General features: G+C 39.1%; 1 protein-coding gene and 1 long non-coding RNA gene across 6 annotated transcripts in view; one reads left to right on the top strand and one right to left on the bottom strand.

The window, feature by feature from the left end:
• Positions 1-25,333, top strand: part of LOC131697523 (uncharacterized) — a 31,902-nt gene that overhangs the window by 5,607 nt on the left and 962 nt on the right. The window lies entirely within an intron of this gene.
• Positions 10,459-25,333, bottom strand: part of LOC117964710 (GTPase-activating Rap/Ran-GAP domain-like protein 3) — a 112,814-nt gene continuing 97,939 nt past the window's right edge. For 2 of the 5 annotated variants that reach the window (XM_058986903.1, XM_058986904.1), the window contains exons 28-31: positions 19,120-19,179; positions 13,711-13,926; positions 13,248-13,365; positions 10,459-11,990 (exon numbers count right to left, since the gene is read on the bottom strand). In XM_058986903.1, coding sequence (XP_058842886.1) covers positions 11,831-11,990; positions 13,248-13,365; positions 13,711-13,926; positions 19,120-19,179 — 554 coding nt within the window. In that variant the 3' untranslated portion in view covers positions 10,459-11,830. Of the gene's footprint in view, positions 11,991-13,247; positions 13,366-13,710; positions 13,927-19,119; positions 19,180-23,919; positions 24,214-25,333 lie in introns of those variants that run through there. The other 3 variants (XM_058986907.1, XM_058986905.1, XM_058986908.1) reach the window with 3 other exon arrangements.

Below are 25,333 nucleotides of genomic sequence, written 5' to 3'. Positions count from 1 at the left end.
GCATCAATCAACTACTAAGAACCGTGAACACCGATGATCTTAATATTGCAGCCTCCTCTCATTTGTGAATGTGTGTTACTGTGTTCTAAGAGCTACAAAGCAGACTAAATAACTGCCATATTGAGTAAAAAGCATTTTTCAGTATGTTTCCCAGCTGTTGATCAAAAGTAATTTATAATGAATGTGTGTTACAGTATAGTCATACATTGTGGTAGTCTGTGGGGTAAGCTTCTTTCTGGAACAGGGAATCAATACTGTACTGTATGTATACAAGGACTGCTGCAGGGATGGTAATAAAACTCCTATTGCATAGCAGCTTGATCCATTCCTGGTTTTACTATGAGTTTAATAAGATTCACCTGAGTTACCTATACACTGTGGCTAATCAAGCATGTATTAAAACCTGGAGTGGATGAAACTGCTATGCATTAGGAGTCTTATTTCCATCCCTGCTGCTGGGCTTATTGAAGGGAGTTTGAGTAGCGTGAGTGCAAGGGGCTCTGTAACATACACAGGTCAAACAGGATAGGTACTTGAGTAAGGACTACTGAGGCTGGATCCAATATTATTACTATCCTGCTTTTTCATGATTCATTTTGCGCTGTGATGGAAAGTAAACTGTGCCACGAATCTGAGATCCTCTAGATGCAACGTCTGGATTCTGGTCTGGACAGTCTCACCATTTCAGAAAATGACATGTGATGAACGCGATACAATTCCCATTTCTAGCAAGTGTGCTCTCCTAGGCTCTGTAGGAAACAAGCAGAAAAGTGCACAGAAATAGCATTTACCCTACAGCTGAGTAAGTAAGTATTTTACTGTCCCAAATGTAAACTGAAGCCCTTTCCTCTTTAATCTGTATGGCTTTACCGTATGAGGTCTATTTTATTAATCTAAACAAACTTGGATCTAAATAACGCCGGTCTAAAACTCAATCCTATTTATTCCATCTTATTTTATTTGGTAATACTAATCGGGAGGTCTGTAAATCACTACTTTGCGGGGAAACACCAGCGTTTAGAGATAGTGAAATTGGGGTCATTTTAAAGCTACATTTTAAATTACAGTTGGAAATTAAGTGGAGACTTCGGAAAGAGAGAAAGAGACATTTCTTCACATAGTGCTGCAGGTATGGAATGGGTTACTTAGTCATGTTGTTGATGCTGAAGCGCTTGGATCCTTTAAGACCCAACTTGACAAAGCTTTGAGATCTATCAGCTACTAGGAACCAAACGAGCATAGACGGGCCGAATGGCCTCCTCTCATTCATACATTTTCTTAATTCACTCAGATATACTTTGTTGTTTTCATCTGAGTGCATCGCACACCTGTTTCTACTGCCTCCGATTAAGGATAGCTAAGGATCCATCTTCCCTGCCGGTGTGAGCGGCAGTGTGTAAGGACATCGGGAAAGGACGCTGGCTGTTTTGGGGCTGTAGTAACAGGTGGCAAAAAGTGAGTTTTTCGATTGTTTCGTTTGTTTTCAATTTTCATTGGCCATTTCTCTCCATATCCTTATTTTTCTTTTTTTCTATTTTCTTGTTCCTTCTTATAAGAAACATTTTAAACTTTTAATTTATTATTTTCTATTTTGTTTAATTTCTGTAAGTCGTTTTGGATAAAAGCATCTGTAAAATACTACTACTACGACGACTACTACTACTACTAATAATAATAAAAATAATAATAATAATAATATACTATATGAGTCTTTCACAAACTTTCTAGTTTTCTTAGAAACGTACATTTATAATTGTAATTCGTTTAAGAGCAGCTTAAGAGAAATCTTCTAAACCTCATCAGCAACGTCCGCACAACAATGGGACACATAATTTAGGAGACACATTGGTAATAATTACCTGTAAAGCCATCTTCTGACAACACTCTGCATGTCTCTGTTTTATAGCAATACACAGAAGCCCTGCTGTTGTGCTCTGCATATTCTCTGCAGTCTAACAGATACCTTGCAAGCCCTCTCACAGCTAACTGCGTGACTCAAGTCTGAATTCACAATGACTCATTACATGGTTGCCAGACTCGATTTGGACGGCACAACGTCTAAATAAGACAGACAGTTGCTATTCCTCTGCTGAATTTAAAAGAGGTCGAAGGAGACAGCATGTGAGTGCAGAAAGCAGACGGGTTCCTTGTTATAATCAATTTAACTTGATACTGTGCAGTGAGTGAGCAATCTGGATCTAGCATATAGAAGTGACACAATTTCCTAGAAATCACCAGAATAGTCATTTGTGTTTTCCAAGAAGAAATCATTAAAGTTAGGGTGATTTCATGCAAAAGAAAGGTTTTAAGTGCAGGTTTCATTAGTGACTAGCAATAATGTTTAGGGTGAAAACAAGATATCCTGTTTAACGTACATTCTATACATATTGTAATAGAATACAATGGATTACTGCTAAATTGTAATGCTAGTCAGCCCCCATCCCTAACAGGAAGCAGTCACGCAGCAAATTAGAACCGCATGGTATTATAAATTTGAAAGACCTGGCAATTTTAACACGAAATCACTCACAGTAAATGTTCATTTTTAAAAGAGGTCTTGAGGGGGCAGCAAAGCACTGCACAGACTTAAGTGAAGGCTGTAAGCTGCAGATCCCCACAATCACGTTCAACCCCAATAGTTTCAGCAGTTTAGTCGTCTGTGCCACTTTATCAGAAAGAGACTTTGCTGATCAGTCTGTTTGTTTTCTTGTTTAAGTTTTTTATTTTCCAAAAGAGAAACAACAAACGCGTGTGTGATAGCTACAGTTATGTTTCTACATACATACGGTAATGGGATAATTAATAAGTTTCATGAATATCAGTGCGCATTGTATAATTAAAAACAGACTTTGAAAACAGCAATCAGTTTGTGAATAGACCCCATTCATGTGTATTAACAATTATTTAAATAAATTATACAATAAATAAAATACTACTGGCTATATCAAATGAAAGCATTGTGTGAGGTTGGGGGTTGGTGAGTGCATTTATAAATATCAGTTATACAAAACCTGGGTTACATATAGACAATATTTTTCTTAATGTCCGGTTTGGATACTAAGGTATAGTCTGGAGATGTGACTGCCTGCAGCCCCAGTTTGATACTGGAACGAAATGAGATTCAGTTTTACAGGATTACTGGTAGAGGAAAAAGCCATAGAGAAGAAAGGAAACATCCCACACACTGTGGGATTTGATCGTAGAGCCTGACACTGGTTGTTTACTCAACAAGGAAGATGATGGGGTACTGTGTTGAACCAAAACGTGCTGTTTTCAAAATCTTATCTCTACAGAACAGTTGGCAGTTCTACTGTAATATTGAAAATAAAAGACTGCAGTCTAATCAAGCCCTGGCAATGGGTCCGGAATGTCTCCTGGGCTGCTGAGTTCTGTTGCAGGATGTGCTGTATATGAAACTGATGGATTGTTTTCTTATACCCCTTTGTGAGAACATCTCCATCGAACACAAAGCTATTTCTTTGGCTCTTGGTTTTATGCTTGTGCTAATCTTATGGGAGTATTGCTCCGCCACTTACTGCAGCAAATTATTTTTCTGTCGTGCATGTTGGAGAGCACATAACTGACCCTCTGCTTTTTTTTGGCAACCCTCGTATTTAAAATGTGCACCATTTTAGAGCCGGCAGCAATTGTTTTATGCGTACAAACCTGGCAGTAACAATCATCTATGAAGAATACTAGAATTCTGTTACAGTGCATGTTTTTGGTCACCAGAGGTCTCAAGGTGTGATTAAGCTGCTGTGCCTTTCAGACTGGTTCAGTTTACCCCCACAATATAATGCTTACTACATTTAGCAATGCTTTGTGCACTTTATCATAGAGAACCCTTTGTTGACAGTCCAGTTTGTGTACATACTGCAATAGTCTAGTATTTTGTCTCTAATGCCGTTCTTAGAATCAGGTGTTGGCTGTTTTGTTTGCTGTAGATTTGTTTGTATACAGAGCCAAGGATTAAAATCCATTAAGCGGAACACCACAGTGTACATCCTATACAAACAAGCATTACATAAACTGAACAGAATGAATCTGCGTGCAATAGTCAGTAATATGCTGGAGCCAGTTTGTCCCTAGTTATTTACAGCCTTGTCTGTACCAGATAGCTATCTTAGCTGGTGATGAGTGTCTTGTTCTGAAGGAGAATAAAACAGCAATTGCTTGTAAATACAGGACTGTACACTGCCTGGCCATTTTATTAGTACCTGTCCAACAAGACACCTTCCAGCACCTTGTAGAGTCTATGCCACACCCTTTCAGGGCTTTAATTTGGGCAAACAGTGGCCCAACCTGATATTAGACACAGGTCTTAATAAAGTGACCAGGCAGTGTGTATCTGTAGGTCATTGTGAAGGTGACTTTGAAAGATTCATTTGCAAGGTTTTTATTTCATGAAACTACACATGGATGTTTGTTATAAGAAGCTTTTGTGTCTAGCTGTGGCTAAGGGGCTTGGACAGTGCCCTCCTTGTCATGGTAACCTGCTGTAATGGCACAGTATTGATATCTGTGCTAGAGATGGCATTGTTTTTATAAACATACCTTGTTATCTTTTACGTTCTGTGCGGCAATGTAGTCCTGAAGCAACATCTCGTGAGGGATTTCAGTTCTTTTCTCAAGTGAACTGTCGGCTATCAATTAAACTTTGCCCTAGAACCAGCTGCCAGGGCTACTGGCATCTCACTACTGCGTCAACACATTAGACACACTCATCTATCTCAATACATACAGTAATACCTCAAGCAAACAGCAGTCGTAGCTTTGCATATGAATCGGGCAATGCACAAGGTGTTAGAGGTATTCTATACTGCCCAATCCAAAAATCTAGTACAGTTTTCAATACATAAATCACCTTGTTATAAGGCAGACCTATATACTGCGGGACCCTATATAAGGTCACAGCTACTGTTAGCTCCATAGTGTCATTCTAAATAACTTGCTTCCCTGTTATTGATAGAACACAAATAGCACAGGATCAACTATGACTCCCAAGTACAGCTTTATAAACATAGGAGAACAGTGGCTTACAGCAAACCAACAATTTCACTTGGCCTTTTATGAAAGATGCAATCAGAACCTCAGAGGAACCGGATAAGCAAGGGTTAAGCTGCTGACTGCAGCTGAGCAACACTGAGACTAATTGCACCTATTTTATCAAAGAAGAGAGTGGAGTGATGGGTGGTTACAATAGCACGAGAGAGAGGAGAAGAGGAGAGAGATTTTTTTTCCACTCTGGACACCAGTCGATGGTGCACATACAGAGATAATGTTCTGAAAATCTTGGGATAGCGTGATGAGCTTTCAGAACGTTTTAAAATGTCCTCTCCCCCTGCTTATTTTTTTTTTGTATAGAACTGGGAAGCTGTCTTCGTGGGCTGCTGAATTAATTCTCTCAGCTCAGCATGCCACTTTGTGCATTTGTCTTCCTGCATGCTCTAGGCTTAGTCATGCTCCAGTTTTTTGTTTGCACGGAAACGTTTTTTTTCTTATCCTTGTAACGCTTATCTTGACAAACGGTAAACACCAATGTACCCCCAATTGCTGACTGTTAAAACTATTCCTACTTGTATAGAAACCAAGGACAAACAGAGAGTGTAAGTAAAACAATATAAGTCTGCATACAAATATATGTGCACATGATGCACTGTAAGATTTAAGACCACCAGAAAGTACAATTCTGGCAAATGTATGTAAAGTATTGTGACAAGCAACACGCATGCTACTGTGGCCCAAATCACTGAAACCTTCAGCACTGGACTAGACTCGCCCTTTTCCACTGGCTGGGAGCTAAGTATACATTGTGGGCGTCGGTAGCAGGACATGCATTTCTTTGGCCAGGCAGTGTTCTTTTTATGGCTGCTCTAGCCAACACAGGAATAGAAAAGGGAAGCCTTTAAATATATTGGTTAAAGCCTAGGGCGGGTCTGTATCACACCAGGGTTCATGTTGTGCCAGGTGCTTCTGCAGGAGAACATCTACAGACTGCCAGTGCGTGGTCTTCTGTGACAGAGCGGACCACCAAGATTTGGTCCCAGACCTGATCTAAGAGGTGAATGTCTCTGTCAGTAGTGACAGTGTTGTATAACTGGAAAGAGACATACAGTACTGTCTGACAGCTGGTTGAGGGATTTAAAAAGAGCCTAGCTATGGACAGAGGAGATCCTCTGTCCATAAAGTAATCCCAGCCTGTATAAAAAGAAGAGATCCACTATATATGCATATAAGCCAATTCCCAGAGTGTGGAAATAATGCTGTATGTTTATCGAACCATATCGAGACACTTTTTATTAGCACACCCACAGTTTCCATGACCCGCCCTCTCTCTCAGTAAGAGGGAGCTCACAGTGGGATGTGAAGAACCACTTGGTGTCTGGTTGAACATGTTTCAAACACTCGAGCCGTGGTTTCTGTGCTCGTCCTTTCTGCTGCTGTGTATTAATCTTCCTAACTCGCTCGCTGTCCTCTCTTGCACTTGCAGGCTGCCTCTGATTGATCGGCGGCCCCACGGTGCTGATTGCTGCAAACACAGACTGGTAAAACCTGTCGCTGAGCTTCTAATGTGAGCATCTGCTGTGTCACCATTGGTGGTAGGGCTCATTATTCTACACACAGCAGCACTGAAATATTCCTACAGCAGTTCACCCACAATGTAGTGCCATATTTCAGCATTAAAGTTCAGATAACTGGCCATGGCAACAGTGAGGTGAAAGGCAAGGTGGAGGATATTACTTCTGTTACATACCGAACAAATTTATTTGTGTACAAAGACATTTTTGTATGTGTTTTTAGGACTCCCTCAGCTCTTGTTAGCTTGCTGTACCTGTGGGATAATGACAGCTCTACTCAGAACCTGATTGGCTGAGTTGATCCCAAAGGTTTATATTGTGACTGTAAAAGGGTGACGGGTGAAATTTTGGTCAGTGTGGTCCTGAAACAACCGCATCACAGGCCTGACGTCATCAGACCTTCTGCTTCGACAAACAAAAAAATCACGAGCAATAACCGTGCTGTTCTGTATGCATTTCCATGTGTTGTATTTCGAAAGAATAATGGCTAATGGCTTTTTAAAGGTGGGTGGGGGCTGAGGCAAAGCCAGCTGGATACAATCTGAGAACCAGAGACTTGAATAAACTCTTATTTTAAAGATTTCATGCCATTCCTGCAAGGAGCCAGGCCCGGCCTTGCTTAGCTGCTGAGGCGTGACTGGCTTTGGTTTCAAGGTGCTGACCCTCTGTAGGCACTGGGAAATGTTCGAGGTTTAAGAATGACACTGGAACTGCAACTGAGCTGAAGTGGCGTGCAAGCAAGGTTTTATTAGACGTTTTATCAAGTAATTGACAGGAACCAGCTTGTTAATTTGCGAGCACTTCAGCCTTTTAAAAAAAAACCCAAACCTTTTAAATTGATGACAACAAACACGGCTTACCTATCCAATACAATATACTATAAATCTGTACGCTGGAGACCCACAGCTTTGTGAGTCACTGCAGTCCCAATACAAGCAGTACAAAGATGTACAGGAAGTAGAAGGTCCTACTGTCAGAAAGCTCTGAGGGGCCTAGCCTCGTACCAGAAGCCTTAACCGTATCAAATACGGTTGTCTTTTTTTGCAGAGTTACCCTGAGCATTGTCACAAGAGACACCAAGTCCTTGTTAAAAACACTGGAATACTTTCGGTAAAGAAAACCTCATGTACATTGCTGTTGATGATTAAATGTGTCATTTATTGTAAGTTACTTTGAAAGTCCCCAGCAATCGAATGCTAGTAAAAATAAAGAAAAGCTTACTGTACATATTGTAAGTACACATTTGTTATTGAGAGCCACTGAGCTCATTTTACATATGGCTGAAGCTGAAAACTGAATTTGGCAAATGTTGCTTTGGATCACAATGTAATTAAATATACAAATCACACATTAAGCTGAACAGCATCATCTTCTGTATAATTTATTCCAAACACATATTTTGATTTTGCAACATGAAAGTTTTGTAAGAATACATTAAAATTTAATAGGAGAAATTAGCTGGCATGTTTATGCATTAGGGCACAGTTAAAAGACCTGCTTAGATCTTTCTAGAGGACAATGCTTACCCAGGTGTTACCTTCTCCCATCTCACTCAAAGCGCGTCGTTTTAATGAAAATGTTAAAACATTTTAATTTCCTTCGTCAGCAGGCTTGACCTATTCAGGGCTGCATGCTCGGTCAGTATCATCTAATTAGCTTCTCAAACACAAGGAAGAATCTGTGTTTTTTCACGAAACGCCAGGCTGACCTTTCAGGGATATTTTCTCTCCTAGTGATCTTAATCAGACGCCAACGTCAAAATAACAAAATGTCATTCTTCTCTCCGTTCAGGTAATAAAAAATTCGAAGCAACCCCAGTGATAAAGGATTGCATTAGAAAATACATTCTTTGAAAGCTGCAGCTGGGAACTGCCAAGGCAACCCTGCTGATTAACTTCATCTGTTATTATAAAGGCATATAGTTTAGTTTAGTTTATTCACATTGTGCCTACAGAGCCAGCAGAGGTACATCTCAATAGTGCAGCACTAATACAAAGAGAGACCTAAGTAAACCATGCTCAATAATAAACAATACAACAATTATATATCCAAGCAATAGCAATAAAAACACACGTATACACACACACATATACATACAATACACACATATATATATGTATTAAAAGATAAAAGATATTTATATTTTAATAACAGAGGCTTGACAATGACACAATGGAATCCTGAAGGGCATTCCAGAACCCCAAGGCTGTTCCAAAGAAAGAATAACGACACAACTGAAGAACCTTATAGAAATGAACGAGAATAAAATAGGACCTTCTGCCACTTAATGGTTTAAGAGAAGAGCGACTAACAAGGCTGTCATGAGTAGAATCCCAAGTCCAGTCATTCAATACAAGCACATTATTGCACAGACTCAAGCTTCTTAGTGTTGCAGCCGAGCACTTCATCACCCATTAGGTGAGGTAGCAACTGGACCCTGCCCACTAAACTGCTTGTGCAATGCAGTCGCCTGTCTCCGAATGAGCAGCAATGATAGCTGTCAAAGTCAGGCCTAGGTGCTACCACTCCAAGTGAAAACATCAGCTTGTGTTAAAGACATTACAGGATGTGCAGTCGTGCGAGACTGAGCCAGGTATGAGCGTTATGAAAATCAAACAAGGAATATTTTAACTGGCAACGGGCTGCGAAATGCCTTTTTTTTGTGATTGACTATTTGACAAGCTGTACTGCAGTTCACTGTTCACTTTCTCTATTGAAAAACAGGTGCCATGAAAAGGACCACTTCAGAAATATTGGCACCTACATACAGCACATGGTTGCTTTCTAGCGGTTAGATCATTTGTTATCCTACCTGGTCTGAAAACATTTCTGTATGCATTTTCTGTTTCCGTTACCTAAACAATTTAGTGTCAAGTGATTAAGCACATCGTTTCGACTTGCATCAGTATGATAAGAAAACAGAATTCCTGGATCAATGAGAAGATTATCACATAGCAAGAACTGGATCTGCTTACCTCCTGATTTTGAAGTTTGTGATTTTTTTTTTAATAGTGTCTGATTAAGCTGCGTTGATGCTTGAGGTATCTTTGGCAGAGTCTGGTGGTTTCTGATTAGCTGTAAGTTGCAACAATCGGGTTCGATTTTGCAAGATCTGAGCAGCAAGCAGATGTGTGGGGCTGGCCTGTGTGAGAGGAGCTGTCCCGGTGTGTGCAGTACCTGCTGATAGGGATTCACAGTGATATCATCAAACCCTTGGGGATGAGGACGCTGCAGAACAAATTACACCCGCCGTCCCTAAGCAAGCCTGCAGGGTTTATTAACCAGGAGACAGATCAAATACAGGCAAGCAGAACAAGATGGCAAGTTACACCCCACCCCCCTACAGTAACTGGCTGTTGTTCACTGGGAATGTGCTTCAACATCCCTTGATGACAGGACTGAAGAACAGCTGGACCTGAAATTAGTCCAAAATAAAGAAATTCAACCAACAAGCTCTGCCAAAACTGATGTCAATTTGCTTTGAAATATGAAGAGTACCTAAAACAAGCAGTGGGTGGGGCAGTTATTAATAGCTGCTTTTGAGAGCAGAGGAACACTGGAATAATAGTGGGCTTATCCTAGCAGCCGGTTTTCCTTTCTCCTGGATGTTGGATGAAATACACCGGGGGCCTACACGGGGTCTGATGATCATTGTTATATCCAGGCTCAGATAGTTCTAGTGTTATCTGTACTCTGCCGCTGTGATAGTGAAAAATGCTTGTCAAAGCTCCAGTATTGTGGACATGTTTTCCACTCCCAGTTTAATATATTCTGGAATTGTGGCTCTATACCAATTTTACTGAAATATATTTTAATGGAAATGTGCAGATTACACAATACTGAACATAAAACCACACAAGTGAAAACTGTGGTGTCAAATTTCATAAATATTTATTTCATATCAATGAACAAAATTAACTACCTTCACAGCAGTGGTCAACATCACTTAAAATAATAATAATAATAATAATAATAAGTATAATATTATTAATAGTTCAGTTTCTTTTGAGGCCACATTTGAAACACAAAACAGTTACAGTTAGTACTTGGCATTAAAAACAATGGCAATACAATATATTTTAAGACACTTGGTGTTTTTTTGTTGTTTAATATCACAGAAGTTCAGCAACAGTCTAAACAGTAAATATTAATTTAGGTACAAAACCACTGCTAAAAGTCTAGGTCTAGTGCTCAAGAAAACAAAATAGGGTTGACCAAAAAAAAAAAATATTGTACAAACCTTAACCAACAAATGTATTCCATTCACCAATACGCAATAATAAATAACAAGTAAATAAATCTGCAAAAATATTCCCATTTGTTTTTTCTTTTTATTTCTCAAGGCTCATAATAGTGTTGAAGAGTTCACATTTAAACAAAAGTGGTTGGTTGTTTCCAAGTGCATGAGCAGAAAAGGGACAAGGCAGGCATGCACAATACAGAAACAGTAGCTACGCTGTAGGAATGCCACAATAGTGTCATGAGAATTCGAAGAAATCTTTCAACTTGGGAAGTCATCTTGCAACCCAGGAGGACCCCCCCTAAACAGAAGTATTCAAGGCTTTATTCATTTTTCAGGTTAAACAGGAAACTGTATATCTGAATGGGTGTAAAACTCCACTGATAATACATTCACACTGGATTCTGCATGTCCAGAGCTTCTAACTGGAGTCATTATCCAGTTTCCCAGTACATAAGGGCTTCAAATGGTATTAAAATCCAATATAATATTCTATATCAATATTCTTTAATTTAAAAACGTGTTTAAAACTCTGAAAATAGACCACGATATGGTTGAATAGCTATTGAATTCCTCAATAAGACCTCACAAAATATCTTCCATTGCTTCATCCTTTTACACACGTAGACACCGTGGTCTGTCTGATTGCCCTTTAACATTCTTGCAATGAGAATACAAGAGGAGCATTCGGGTTCATTGGAAGAAATGCTGTGCAATGTCCACCCTGTTTTCTCAGGTATGCAGTTTGCTAGCAATTTAAAAAGCCATTGAGATGCAGAAAAAGCCGCCACGACACTTGTATCAAAAATACAGAGGAGATAACAGACAAACTATAACAACTGTCTGTCCGCTATGCTTTTTAAATTTTAAATACATAAACTCAAACACAGCAGCATTCCCAGATCAAATAATAACGACCAGTAAAACACATTGTGACATTCCTATCTTGTGTGTGTGAAGAATCTTTTTCAGAGAAGGAAGGCGTACAAAAGAAAGGGGCTCTGGATTGTCCTCACTTCAAGTCCACAATGTCTTCCTCGAAGGAAGTGGCCAGCACGAAGGGGCTGGTCAGGGTAGGGCTCTCCTCGGGGATTCCTGCCGTGTCCGGTTCTGAACTCGTGGAGTAGTGCCACTGTCCATCGGAGTCTGTGTCGAAAGACCCGGTTATGATCCTGCAACAGACCCGACAAGAGCATGACGTCAGAAGCTGCCATGCAGTCTAATCCTAAAGCAGTGGCTAACCAAATCGATTAGACTTTAACCTGTTAAGTTGTCCTCATTTGAGGACGGGCTACTCCTGTAATTCTTTGGTGCATTTTTAACTGGCATTTCAATTTTCTCTTTAACTATACTGTTATGATAACTTACTCTAGTTTAAATCTAGTCTAAATGTAATGCATCAAATGACATAAATACAGCTTGTGTTCTGATTTTTTTCAAAGAAATGTATTTTGGCACTTAATGGGTTAAAAAAAAAAACAACATAATCAAACTAGACAAGCCTTTCAACTTGTACCCTGCTGGGATAAGCCACAGCTGATTTTTAAAGCATTTTACAGCACTGAGAAATCTTTAAAGAATTTTTGAAGAATTTCCTAATTCAACTCAAGATTTGTCTTGTTCCAGAAATGGAAAGAAAGGAAAACGTCAATTTGATTTTAATTGGACCTATACACATTTTTCTCCATTCCCGCTTAATAATTCTATGAGCAGTTATATGATCTTTACTTTGGCAATTCTAGATAAATAAACGCATGCATTGTGAGGTGATCTGAGTGCGATCTGATTGCCAAGGTCTCAAGGTTCCCTGCATGAGGCACATTAGAGGTATTGTCTCTTTTCCATCTATCTGTCATGGCTGTCAGGCTGCTGTTGTATCTTAGCATTGAGAGTGTTTGTGAGGTCAAGCAAAGCCAACCTGCCTCAGGCATGATGCAATAAACCAGTGGCTGTGGGTACACTGATAGACAACACATATCAGGAGAGAGGTGGATACTGTAAGGTCTCAAGCTTGTATTTTTCTACTTTTTAAAAAAAAATAGTTTAATGGTAAAAAAGACTCAAGCAATAATTCTGTTTTGAATATAGTGTTATATAAATCATATATTTATTGCAGTACACTCTTGTATACGGCAGTGTACATGATAATGTATTGAAACTTCACATATATCACTTTGAGGAGCTCATAAAACCATGACTGTTACTGGGGTTAAAAGGCTTAGGAGCCAGCTTGCATTCTGTCTCAGACAGGGGTGGAAAGGCTGGTGGCTCATCTGCAGCCAATGACCAGCAAGCTCATTAGAATTCTTCCAGCGTTCCGTACTCTTAAAGCAGCAAAGCACTGCTGGAGATTTTGCTTCAGGCGTATGGAATCCTGGGTAAGTCAAACCTGTTCCAATGTGCTGGATGAAATGTGTTGAGAGACCTACCTGTCGCTGCTGGGTGACCTCGCAGCTCCCGGCTTCGCTTCCCCCTCCACCGGTTTCCGAGCGTGCTTTTTTTGTTTTTGCGTAGCTTCTGATTTGTTGCTCGGTTCATCAGTTAGGCCTTAAAAAAAAGTAAAACTAGGGTTAATAAGAAGGGGCAACCGAGTTATGCTGCCTGTAATAAAGTTTTAATAAATCTAAGGGATAAAAAAAAAAAAAAATTCCAGTACATACAGTAGTCCTGTGGGTGCAGTTATCTATTGCTAACACAGCCTAAAATCCCCCAAAAAACACCAGTTATCCTAATCACAGTTTGTGTGTGTTTAGTTCAGTTGAATCCCAGGGCCAGTAACGGAACTGTTTAGCGTATCACAGTGGTTTGCTGTTCCACAAGTAGAAGTCAGAGAGTGAACCACGGTGTTGGTGGTTCGATGCATTGGGAGCTGTAGTGCCGGATGCTTCTTACCTAGCAGCTCCTTGCGTGTTCGGCTGGCTATCTCCTTGATCTCCATGCGGGACAGTGACAGGGAGTGTGTCACAGGGATGACGGTGGAAGCCACAGCGCTGGAAGTGGGTGTGGCGATGACCTTGTTAACCAGCGGGGATTTCAAGGGCCGCTCGATGCTCCGGCCCACCAGGTTACTGAGGGGGATTTTGTAGATGTGTTTGGACTGTGTTTCACCTTCAACAAATAACCGAGGGAAGAAAGCATGACATGGGTTTCAACATTTTAACATCTAACCCTTTAAGGGACATGTATGTGTCCCACAAATAAATATACATTTTCTTATTTTTGCAATGAGGTGCACAAAACAAGTTTAAAATTTACTGTCATTCAAACGGTCAGTTTCCTCGTGATTTTAAGAAGAAACCGTTTGAAGAACGCTACATTCCTTATGTACCTTAAGGGGTTAAGAGGGCATTCAAGAGAGCTGTTGGAGGCTCATGTGTGCAGTTGACAGTCTAATTTGGTACACTAACATAGCTGAAATAAAAGTAGGATGATGTACTCAATAAACGCTAGTCTGGCTGATTTAAAGCAGATGCAAAAATGATCTGTGTCAACACGTATACTTTAATACATTTTTATCTAAAGCAATTAATAGAATTGTTTATTTGCTGATTTATTTTAAAGGCTTGTGGTGGTTAAAGAGTAACAATGGCAATTTTCTGATAATCCGTATAGGGTATAGTGAAAGGATAAACTAATGACACCTGGTAAGTAAATCTAAGATCAGTGATTGTGTTTTCAATACCTTTTTAAATTTCCAATGTGCAAAGCATTAGAGATACAGTTTCATCCAGGTAAATACTATACATCTAAAAATAAAAAATAAAACAAAACAGAAAAACACAGACCTTACTCACATGCATACATTATTCATGCAACCCATGCAAACGGACTTCTGCTTTAATACCTCCCTTTGGGAACGTTTTATCTGTACAGAATGTTATTGTAATACCACATTGACCACTAGGTGGAGACAAGTAACCATTGTAAAACTACTGGCGCTGCAGTTCAAGCTAATAGGAATCAATAAATACGACATGCATGGCGCTCAGTCATGAAAAAAATACCTAAAGGGAAATGATTTTGGACAGAGCTTTTGGTTCCATTAAAAACATCACAGAACCATCAAATTATTTCAGAAGGCTCCAGGGGGGTTCCTAGGAAATTATCATGCCTCGTTCTATTCTAAATCCTGGCATCTGGAACAAGAAAGGTCACAAATATCCGGTCTCTTGATGATGAGTTCATTCAGGTTATTCATATTTTTAATTTAAGGAGCTTTGTATTAAATATGAGTTGCACATTGTGCTGCAGTAGCACCGTGCTGCTACTCTGCTGGAGAATGGAAGAGGACTCATCAGTTTCCAGTGTACTGCAGCACACAGACAGACCTTGTCATCTACAAGTCTTGATTTGTATTTATTGCTGTGCAGACAGTCTCTGTCTCCCTACCCTGATAAAGGTGTAAGAATCTAAGAAGTCTGATTTGTCCAGATTGTATTATTAAGTGTTTAAAGTAATTTCCTGTAGGAACGGTAGTAATGCTAAGATAATGACGATGCGGTTTTGTTAAAATGATTATGTACTCCTTTTTTCTCTCCGAGAATAGTCTTTGATATTGTTTAATGTACAGTTAAAATGAATACCTTGTAGAAATCCTCTGTTCTGTGTGTAAATAAGTGAATGTATGAATTGATGGATACTTACACATGGCTGTTTAGGGCTCTGAATCTATCTACAATTTAAAAGACTAGCAGTTTATATGTGTGCATTCATGGTTTCTCACTTGAAAATCTTTAATTCCTGAATACTTTATATAAAAGCTCACTTTAAAAAATTGAACAGGACCAGTGGTGGATTTAGGGCACACACCTGGAAGAATTGTTTACATGTAAAGCAATGACAACAGAACATCTGAAGAGTTTCTCTGAAGAAAACGGGATATTTCATTAAAATTGAGTTTGTAGTAGATGAACAATTCCAGCTACAGCCCATTTAGATGTAATATTCTGCAGGGGTTTCAGGTAATTGGAATAATGTCTGAAGTTGATTAAGCTAGTGTTCAAGTACCTCTTAGGATTGGACCAACAAAAGCTGTTCAAATTACACATCTTAACCTCCCGTCTCCCTTCTTCATAGGAGACACTGAAATATGATGTTCATCGCATCAAGGGATGGCAAGGTTAGAAAATTATCAGCAACTGATATGAAAAAAAATCTTTTGCTCAGTTATTTCTGTAAGGCTGAAAATCACTGAGATTGAATTTCAACTTAAATCACACTCAAACACAATGTACCTTGTACAAAATCAATATTCTTACACCACATACTATACCTAGCAGCAGACGGCACAGACCGTGATCTTGTATAGATGGATGTTTGTTTGTGACACTTATATACTGTTCCCCTTTTGTAATTGTGGGGGATTGTTATAAAATAGTAACAATTCTCTCAAAACCCTGAAAACACCCACTCACTGGCTATTAATATACACATTGGCCATGTGTTAGGCTCCTAGTTCATTGTCATCTTGATGGTACTCCATATTGCTTAAAGGAGAAGATTCAAAATGATATAATAAATACATGTGTACCCAGCATGTGTACTCCATTTAATTTACTTTATTTGCGAATATTTTAAAAAGGTGCCCGCTGTACAGACAGCACTATTTCTGCCTCAGGAACGTGTTCACCTGGCTGCTGACGAAGAAGACACTGAAGGTTTTATTAGCCAGCTTAGTAATAAGTTATGAGGCTGGTTTAATGAAGGATGTGTGCCATTGTGTTTACAGTGTATTCAAATTCCAAATAGGATGCAGCCCTTAAAGTTTAGAAAAGGGCCCCATGAACATGCAAAGCTTTGCAAACCTGTTTTAATCCCGGGCGTGAATACTGTAAATATACCTGCTCATTAAAAAGAGTAAAAAGATGCTTTTGCACACCCAGGATGTACTGGAATTCGTTCTGGAGACCGGCTGAAGTGTTGCTAGATGCACAAACATCACAGCGAGCTACTGTTACAGAATGTTTTTTTTACTTTGCATTTTTATAATTAAAAACTGTAAATACTTCCAATAAATTCACTCTTTGAAAAGTTCAAGAAAGCCGGTAGGTCTACAGTATATACTTCATTCTAATATTTCCTGCCAAGACACAGACATTTTCACAATAAATCAGTCTGTTTGTTGGGCTCTTAGTCCTTCTAAAGTCTTGAGATATGTTTAAATCGCCCTAGGGAAATTTCAAAAAAGCAATTTTTAAATATTAGCCACCACTTCAGTTACGAAGCATCAAACTTATATTTATGTGTATGCATTAAAATATATATATATATATATACACTGAATGCTGGTTTAGTTTTTTTTATGCCACTCTAGGGACCATATCTGATGCAATTGAATCACAGCAAGCTGCTTGACTACAATAAAATATATCAAATAAAATAAAATCCTGAAACTAATACTGTGAGTTATTGTTTCAGCCAACTATAGGGAACTTGATTTACAAGAACCCATTACTGCAATATGAATTAATAGCAACTACATATTTTCTTAAATACAATTTAACAATTGTACAAATTAATTTAGAGCTATGCTAATGATACAGAATTCACTTGTAGCAATTACAATGCTTGCCCACCCAGTGTCACTGTAGTGCCACCATCCACGAATATGTGCTGTCCTTTGCAAGGCTCTCTAATTTCATGAATTACTCAAATTTAAAAGAAAATTGTACTGATCTAAATGTTGATAGCATCACTGTTCATGTGTGTACTTTACATTCTTAAATAAAAAATAATAATCTTCTGGAAGATAAACTTCTTTAGGGATGCAATTATGTTTCTGCAGTCTCTGCAAAATTCTGCAGCACTATAAAGCATGAGCTGCCAGAGCTATGAAAACCTGAATAGAGAGTGCAATTAAAATGTGATCAGAAGTGATGGACTGAGCTGAAGCAAAGCACTAAACTGTGCTTCAAGACTTCAGGAGGAGAGGACAATTGATCATACATGTCAGTGCATGGACCTGCATTACACTGATGTTCTCCATGGTTTTAATGTACCTGAAAATGCCTTCAATTACCATAGCCCCTGTTCCGTCATCTTTGTTTGGTATATATATATATATATATATATATATATATATATATATATATATATATATATATATATATATATATTGCAACTATGCACAATAGAAAGGGATCCTAGGTAGATTTAAAACCAATAAAAAGTGTTATTGTAATGGATGGTTTAGCTTGTAATTGGATAAACAGAAACTTGACATTCCCCCATTTCGCAGTTGAAGTTGGTTGCAGTTAATCTGAATTGGCCAAACTTAATTGTTATTTCATCTGTTAAATTCTGAATCCAGGTTAGTTCAAAACAATTAGAGAATGGTTTGTAAAGGAGGCATTAAAAGTTAATGGTTGTGACAAAAATGTTGGGAGTGATGTTTGGAAGACTGTAACCACCAGGTGGCAATGTGTACAATACAAAATCCTATACAGAAAAAACTTATGAAAATATGCTGCCAATAGATGGCACTGTGGGCCATATTTACTAAGCTCTTGCTCCAGTAAAGTTACTAATCGGGCAAGAAACCACTGAGAAAAGGTCAACGAACACCCATTAAAAACCTTGTGTGACAAAGGAGAAGTCCTGTTACATTTCCATACAATGTGTTTGCACATACCTTTTACATACAATGATGAAAGTTAAACTGGAAGTCAGGCTGAGGGGGATTGACTTGCATGTCTAGTTACTGGATATTTGAGGAATTGTATTTCTTTTAACCAGACAGCAAGTTTAACATGCAATAGAGAAGTCGACAATTTTTTTTTTTTTTTTTTTTTAAACAATGTATAAACCAAAAAATATTTTTGGAAACATTTCTTTTGAAGCGGAAGCCTAATTGGTAGCAGAAAGGGCTTTTCTTTGTTACAAATCTCCTTGGAGAATACATTGTTTAAATAAAGGTACAACGTGCTCTTGTGTAATTCATCTATAACTTCAAACACAGGCAAAACTAAAAGAAGTTAAGACAAGTTACGTTTCTGATAGTTGTACCACTTAATCATGCTGTTCCATAATGCATCAGAAAGGGGTTTTAATAATAAGAATAATAATATGAAATGGTTAATAAGGTTTAGGGGGTTTGTATATTCTAGCATGCTCCCAAATCTATATTAAAATAGAATATCATATTTCATACACAGTGGCACTAAATTATCAATGTGGTGTACATGCCAGTAAGTCGTCTTGTTATACTTGGTAATATTAATATTATGACGTGCAGGTTTCTAAACACAAATCTGTGGTTAGTTGCAACATGTGGGTGTGAAAATCTAGAGAGGTCTTAAATACCTTCAGCTTCTTTTGACATGTACAGGGAAAGTTTGGTTCCATACGGGATCCTAATAGAATCTGATATTTAAAAGAAACACAAGCATGATAAATCATACATACAAGATGAGCACAATAAATACAGATACATTGATCCCGTCATTCCACATCACTCATTCATCTGACTGTCAAACCGTTGCCCGCTGGTACAGAGAACACTCCCTTATTAAATATGCACTTGGCTTGCGTTAGCTGACTTTGATGGAAGATGTTGGGTATATAAAGCAATCTGAAAACAACAACTGACAAACTGGGGAAAGGGGCCAAATTTATAAACTGATGACATTTTCACCACTGAATTAATAAATGGCTTTTGGAAATGCTCTATAATGCGTTTGCCATATTTCCCAAATTAAGTGCATTAGTAGTACTTTACGGAAGTTGCAAATGTGGCTACATTTAAAAAAAATCTGCAATGCACAAAATGAAAAGGTTACATCAAAAAACAAACCCTGACAGGAATCTAAAATAAGGGCTTGAATGTGCTGTAATCCCATTCTATGCACATTTTCACAGCATCTTCACCTTACTGTCACAATATAGTTCTGTAAAATTGTTTCCATTTCTCTATCTGTGTATTTACTTGTAAGGAAAAGGCATTCTCCCGTATTTGAAATCGTCATGCCTGAAATGGTACAGGGCACCCCGGCAGTATTTGCATTAAAACACACTTTACCTTCGCTGCTTCCTGTGTTGCCTCTATCACAGACTTCCACTTCCTCTCTAAAAACCAGACTTTCCACTGCCTCCCCACAGTATCATTTGGAGAAGCACTGGGGTGTATCCAGCAACATGCCAGCAGCACCCAGATGTGCCACACAGTACTGGCACCTGGAAAAACAGCTGCTTTTCCACAGGGCGAAAATGCTCAGTCCATACAGGGCCTGCCCATTGGCTAGAGAGCGTTTCAGCTTGCACAGGGTGCAGTATGCAATCTAAGTGAACAAGATGCATCTACAGAGAGGAGGCAATTTAACGAGAGCATATATAACACCTGCGTCTGCCTGTTCGCTTCATGCTATACAGCTTTATAAAAACGAGATCAATTAATAGTGAATCGGAAACGCAAAGCGACCCCATGACATCCCAACCCCTCCGCAGGACAGAGGGAGTCTGTCTGCAGGGTGAAGCAGCGCTTGTATATTGGATCATAAATGATCCAAGTGTAGGAAAGCCTCAAAATAACAAAAGTGAGGGTGGTTGATAAATAAATAATAATAAATGATGATGACTGCTCTGGCAAACGCACTCTGCAGTTAGCAGCCTATTGGGTTTTAAGATGCAGAAACGCAATCTGCAGACAGAGGTGCTCATTCACATTGTACGGCATTGAGTTTTTTTTGCAAGGAGTTTACACACTTTATCCAATTTTTGTAACTTAAAGAAAAAAAAAAAACACTTTTAAAAACACCACAATAACTTTTAAAGCGTGTTTGTAAAACCTGTTTCTTGGTCTTTGTGCTTTCTCATTATTTGACCATTCAGGAATTCTGTTCATTCACAGTTCATTTATTATACTTTGCTGTATAATCCTGTTACCTTTAAGACCAAAATTGACAGGCACGGCACGGCTGAGCATTTTCACAGTGCGATACCGCTAGTCTGCACCCGGACACACAGGAGCGGTATGCACTACGCAACTGACTTTTCTTACAATATAGAAAAACTGAATGGTACAGTACAGGAGTTGTCAGTACCAGACCGTAGACTGTGTACTTGAATATAATTTACATAATGGCCACAAGTTTTGCATCACTTGGAGAATATTAGGATGCAGACATAATTTTAAAAAAAAAAACCTTTATGAACATAATTTCGATATTTTTTATTTGACATCATACAATCTAAGAAACTACACAATGGTATCCCAAAAGTTTACCGGAAACTACAATAGTAGTACAGTATTTCATGTTAGATTTCGAAATGTCACATTTTTCAATTTTCGGAAAACTACAAAGCGATATGTAATTTCAATATGTCAACGTAACATTATTAATTCTATAGGGCTGTAAAGCCCCGCATATAATCGACTAAATAAAAACACTGGTTTGTTTTTCAACATTGTTTTTCTGTCGTCTATATGCAGGTGTTTGAAATGAGCGATCTGAGCTTAGCACAGATACATACATTACATTGCTGACAGCAAGTAGCCTACTACTAAAGTGTGAGAAAATATATCCTTTTACAGACAGTTATTTAGTAAAACTAGTAGTGAACTACAGAAATAATAAAAAAGGCAGGAAGGATGCTTATCAGGGGCGATGTATAAAATACTGACTTGCCTGTCCTTTTATGAAATATGGGAGGGATCAAACACTTCAGGGTGCTTGGACACCTCTGTAGACAAGTTTCAAATTATGGTTTTTCCTGGCAAACTTGTGTTGTCAGCACTTGGCTGTGATTGGTTAATCCATCGACGGTACCGTGCGGCAGCCATAAAAAAAATCGCTCTGGTACTGCTCAGCGTCACCGCAGGACTAGCGGTATCATCCCGCGCTGATCTGTCCAACACCATATGAAAGCAATGGCAGCAATACAGACGGCAAAATACCTTGCGTGCCGCGCCGCGTCTGTCTGCCCTGGGCTTTACTGTTTCAGTGTTTTAACATTTCATCTTTCTTGATGCGTCAGAAAGTCAGATCACATCATAATACGGGAGTTACCAAAACGGTAAAAGAGGAAGAAAAAGAACAGAACCTTTAGCGTGATCACGTTTTTTAAAGCCATAACCGACTGGGAGACCTCTCGGGTCTGCCATCTGCATTCAGGTTAATTGGATTTAGGCTGGGGTCCTCCACCGGCCCTGCACCAAGTGACAGCAGAATGACAAAACCATTATTTCAAATGGAGCCTCCCTGCTGTATAAACCACTCTCCGCATGCGTACAGTATTAATGAAAAAGATTCTACAGGTCAAGATTCTTTTGAATACATTTTAACATGTCTTCACACCGCATGTTTATATACTATAACAGTGTTCAATTTACCCATGTGCATGGGAAAGTGTGAGACCGTGAACTGCAAAACAGCAGAAAGCCAAGTTTCCCCCGCAGAAGAGAAGTCCATGTTGCACGATAGCTCAGCTGGTACTGCAAGTGAACTGCAGGCAACAGGCTCAAGATACTAAGCAGAGACACTGTAATATTCTGAAAAGATTCTCTATTGCAGCCTGAGTTTGTTCCAAGCAGGCATTATATTCAAGTGTATTTATACATTACAGTAGAGCTTTTTTTTCTAAAGTACTATCGTTACTCTGAGTACTCAGATCTTGTTCACTGTTCTGTTTGTCTCAACTGTAGCCTGCACAGTGTGACAGTACTTTAGTGTAGCATGTCCTTGCTGTTATGAGATCGAATCTGGCTTTATTTCTCTGAACAAAGAGGAAAGGAAATATGAAGTCTTTTTCACAATCAGACATTTTAGGCTGCATCTGTATGCACGCCCCTCGCCGTAGCATATGCTTAGCAGGAAATCAATACCTCCGTTGTTGTTTACTTCGCTACAAGCAAGGCGGCAAATTAGCCGAACATCTATCTCTTCAGAATTAACAGGTGTCGGGCAAGCCAGTTCTCAAAGACAAATACCCAACACTAACCACTGAAAACAGTAAAATGTGGGTACACAGCTGTGTAATGATAATAATCACTATATCCTGCTGAAAAAAATAAAAAAATTAAAAAAAATCACAATATAATTATTATCCAATCATGGCAAGATGTAAATTTTGTAATCCAGTGCCAATTGTGATGTAGGCTTGCTTTTTTGTTACAGAGGAACCTGAAACTCACTCATCCCCACTTTAGGATATTTCCAGTAAGTTCTATTAATGTTCAACACAGAGGTCATTATTTGCTAGACTACTGCCACACAAAAGACAACATCTATTCTCTACAAGTGAGTGAGTATCGCTGGTTTAGGGGAATACCATTATTTGATTTATTTGAGTAATATGTGTTTTTGAACTGTTTAAGTTTAAAAATATAAGAAAATATTTTGTATTTCGGGCTTCTGATTTTCGGTTTTAACCGAGAAAACCCGATAAAACACCCCCGATACAAAAAAAGAAAATCGGTGGATAGCCAATAAACACTGGAAAACACCGGAAAAACTGTGGAAATGGTTCATCAATTCACGTTGACTTTACCCTTTTCCCATTAAAAAATAAAACCTACTACAAAAATAATAATAAATACATTTCCGAGTGCTGCTGGGCAATGCCCCGCCTTCCTGACTTGTACATATCATTGATTCGTTCTGAATACTTTAAACCTGCCCCAACTACTGAGTGACAGCACATTCCTACATTTCTATTGGAGACTACACTTGTGAGATTTAAAGCAAGATTACAATCAGGAATGGAGGCTTGTTAACAGGATTTAAAGCTGTATTACAGTTAAGATACGTAGGATTTAAAACAGAATTGTGAAATGTAAAATAATGCCTACACACAAAAACCCCAGAAGAATGTGCCCGTGACCATAGGGATTTCGTTGTGAAAGACAGCAATGGAAAGAAGGTACAACTTAAGTATGCAAGTACTGTGCAAAAGTTTTAGGCAGGTGTGAAAAAATGCTGTAAAGTAAGAATGCTTTCAAAAATAGACATGTTAATAGTTTATATTTATCAATTAACAAAATGCAAAGTGAGTGAACAGAAGAAAAATCTACATCAAATCAATATTTGGTGTGACCACCCTTTGCCTTCAAAACAGCATCAAAAATTTGGCTGCAAGTCTTTCATGAAGGCCACTTCTGACCAGACTTCTCCGGACAGTAGATGGGTGTACCAGGGTCCCACTGTTTTCTGCCAATTCTGAGCTGATGGCACTGCTGGGCATCCGATTGCGAAGGGAAGTAAGCATGATGTATCTTTCATCTGCTGCAGTAAGTTTCCTTGGCCGACCACTGCGTCTACGGTCCTCAACGTTGCCCGTTTCTTTGTGCTTCTTCAAAAGAGCTTGGACAGCACATCTGGAAACCCCTGTCTGCCTTGAAATTTCTGCCTGGGAAAGACCTTGCTGATGCAGTATAACTACCTTGTGTCTTGTTGCTGACAGCTAAAAATAAGCACCGAAAAATACAATTAATAAAAACAGAAGCCCTAATTATACTACAGCAAGGCAACCGCTTGCCTCCAAGCATAGCCTTCCATTTTTTCAATATATATCTCTGGGGTTTCTTTTGGACATTATATGAATAGTATCACCGGTGTAGAAAGCAGTAGTAGCTCTCCAGATGGTTGACTCTGACTTTCTCAATAAAAACCTCCTGCAACTTCATCTCCTTTCAAAGGAAGCCTCTCATAAATCAACAGCTGGCTCGTAATGAATCAAAGAGAATTCAATTACGGAGCCTTATGCTTTTCTTCATTTCTGTCCACGAGTAATGCTTTAATTCTGGCTGGATCCCTCTGGTCTGGGATTAAACTAAATCAGGCAAAACTTTGACTTGGTATTTACCTTGACAGTGTCAGCTTGTTATTAAAAGCTAGCAAAGGATGCTCTTTCGAGTTAAGCTTTTGTGGCGAGATTATTATTATTATTTTTTATTTCAATGTTGTAACAATTGTGTGTCTCTGCTGTTTGATTTCTCACCTCCTGGGCACCTGAAATGTACTGGTGCTGCTAGAGCTGCTGTCGACCCCCTGAACCATGATATTCAGACACACATCGAAGCACCACTGTTTTGTTGGTTCAGCACTTTAAAGAAGCTTTGCATTCTTGCATCTCTGCTCCCTATAGCTGATTTTCAGTTTATGTTTGCACTCTGTCTCAGTCCCTTGCCTGCACTGCATTTAAGGGCTAGACCTGAGCCTGAGCCGAGTACTCTATTGTAATCATTGCCTTTCCTGGCTCAATATTTATCCTGCATTTCAGATTGTCCAATCCACTGTCTACTCATGCTCCCCCTATTCCCTGCGCTGAGTTTCCATTCTGTGCTGCCCAGCTGAGAAGAAATGCCATCTGCATGACTCCACCTCCTGCATTTCAATGCCGTGATCGCTGATTCCGCCCCACCCCCTCTCTACACTTCCAGACTGCCAGCCCCAAGCATCAGTGTCTGCATTTCAATTGAGAGAACACATCCGAACGCTGCAGAAAAAAGGCATTCCTGCAGACTCTAGAGCAGGGGTGTCAAACTCGTTTCGTTTGGCGGGCCTGATCCGATACCCTGGCG

The sequence above is a fragment of the Acipenser ruthenus genome, chromosome 15, assembly GCF_902713425.1.
Source record: "Acipenser ruthenus chromosome 15, fAciRut3.2 maternal haplotype, whole genome shotgun sequence".
Classification (NCBI taxonomy): Eukaryota; Metazoa; Chordata; class Actinopteri; order Acipenseriformes; family Acipenseridae; genus Acipenser; species Acipenser ruthenus.
This window is presented reverse-complemented; position numbering and strand designations above follow the sequence as displayed.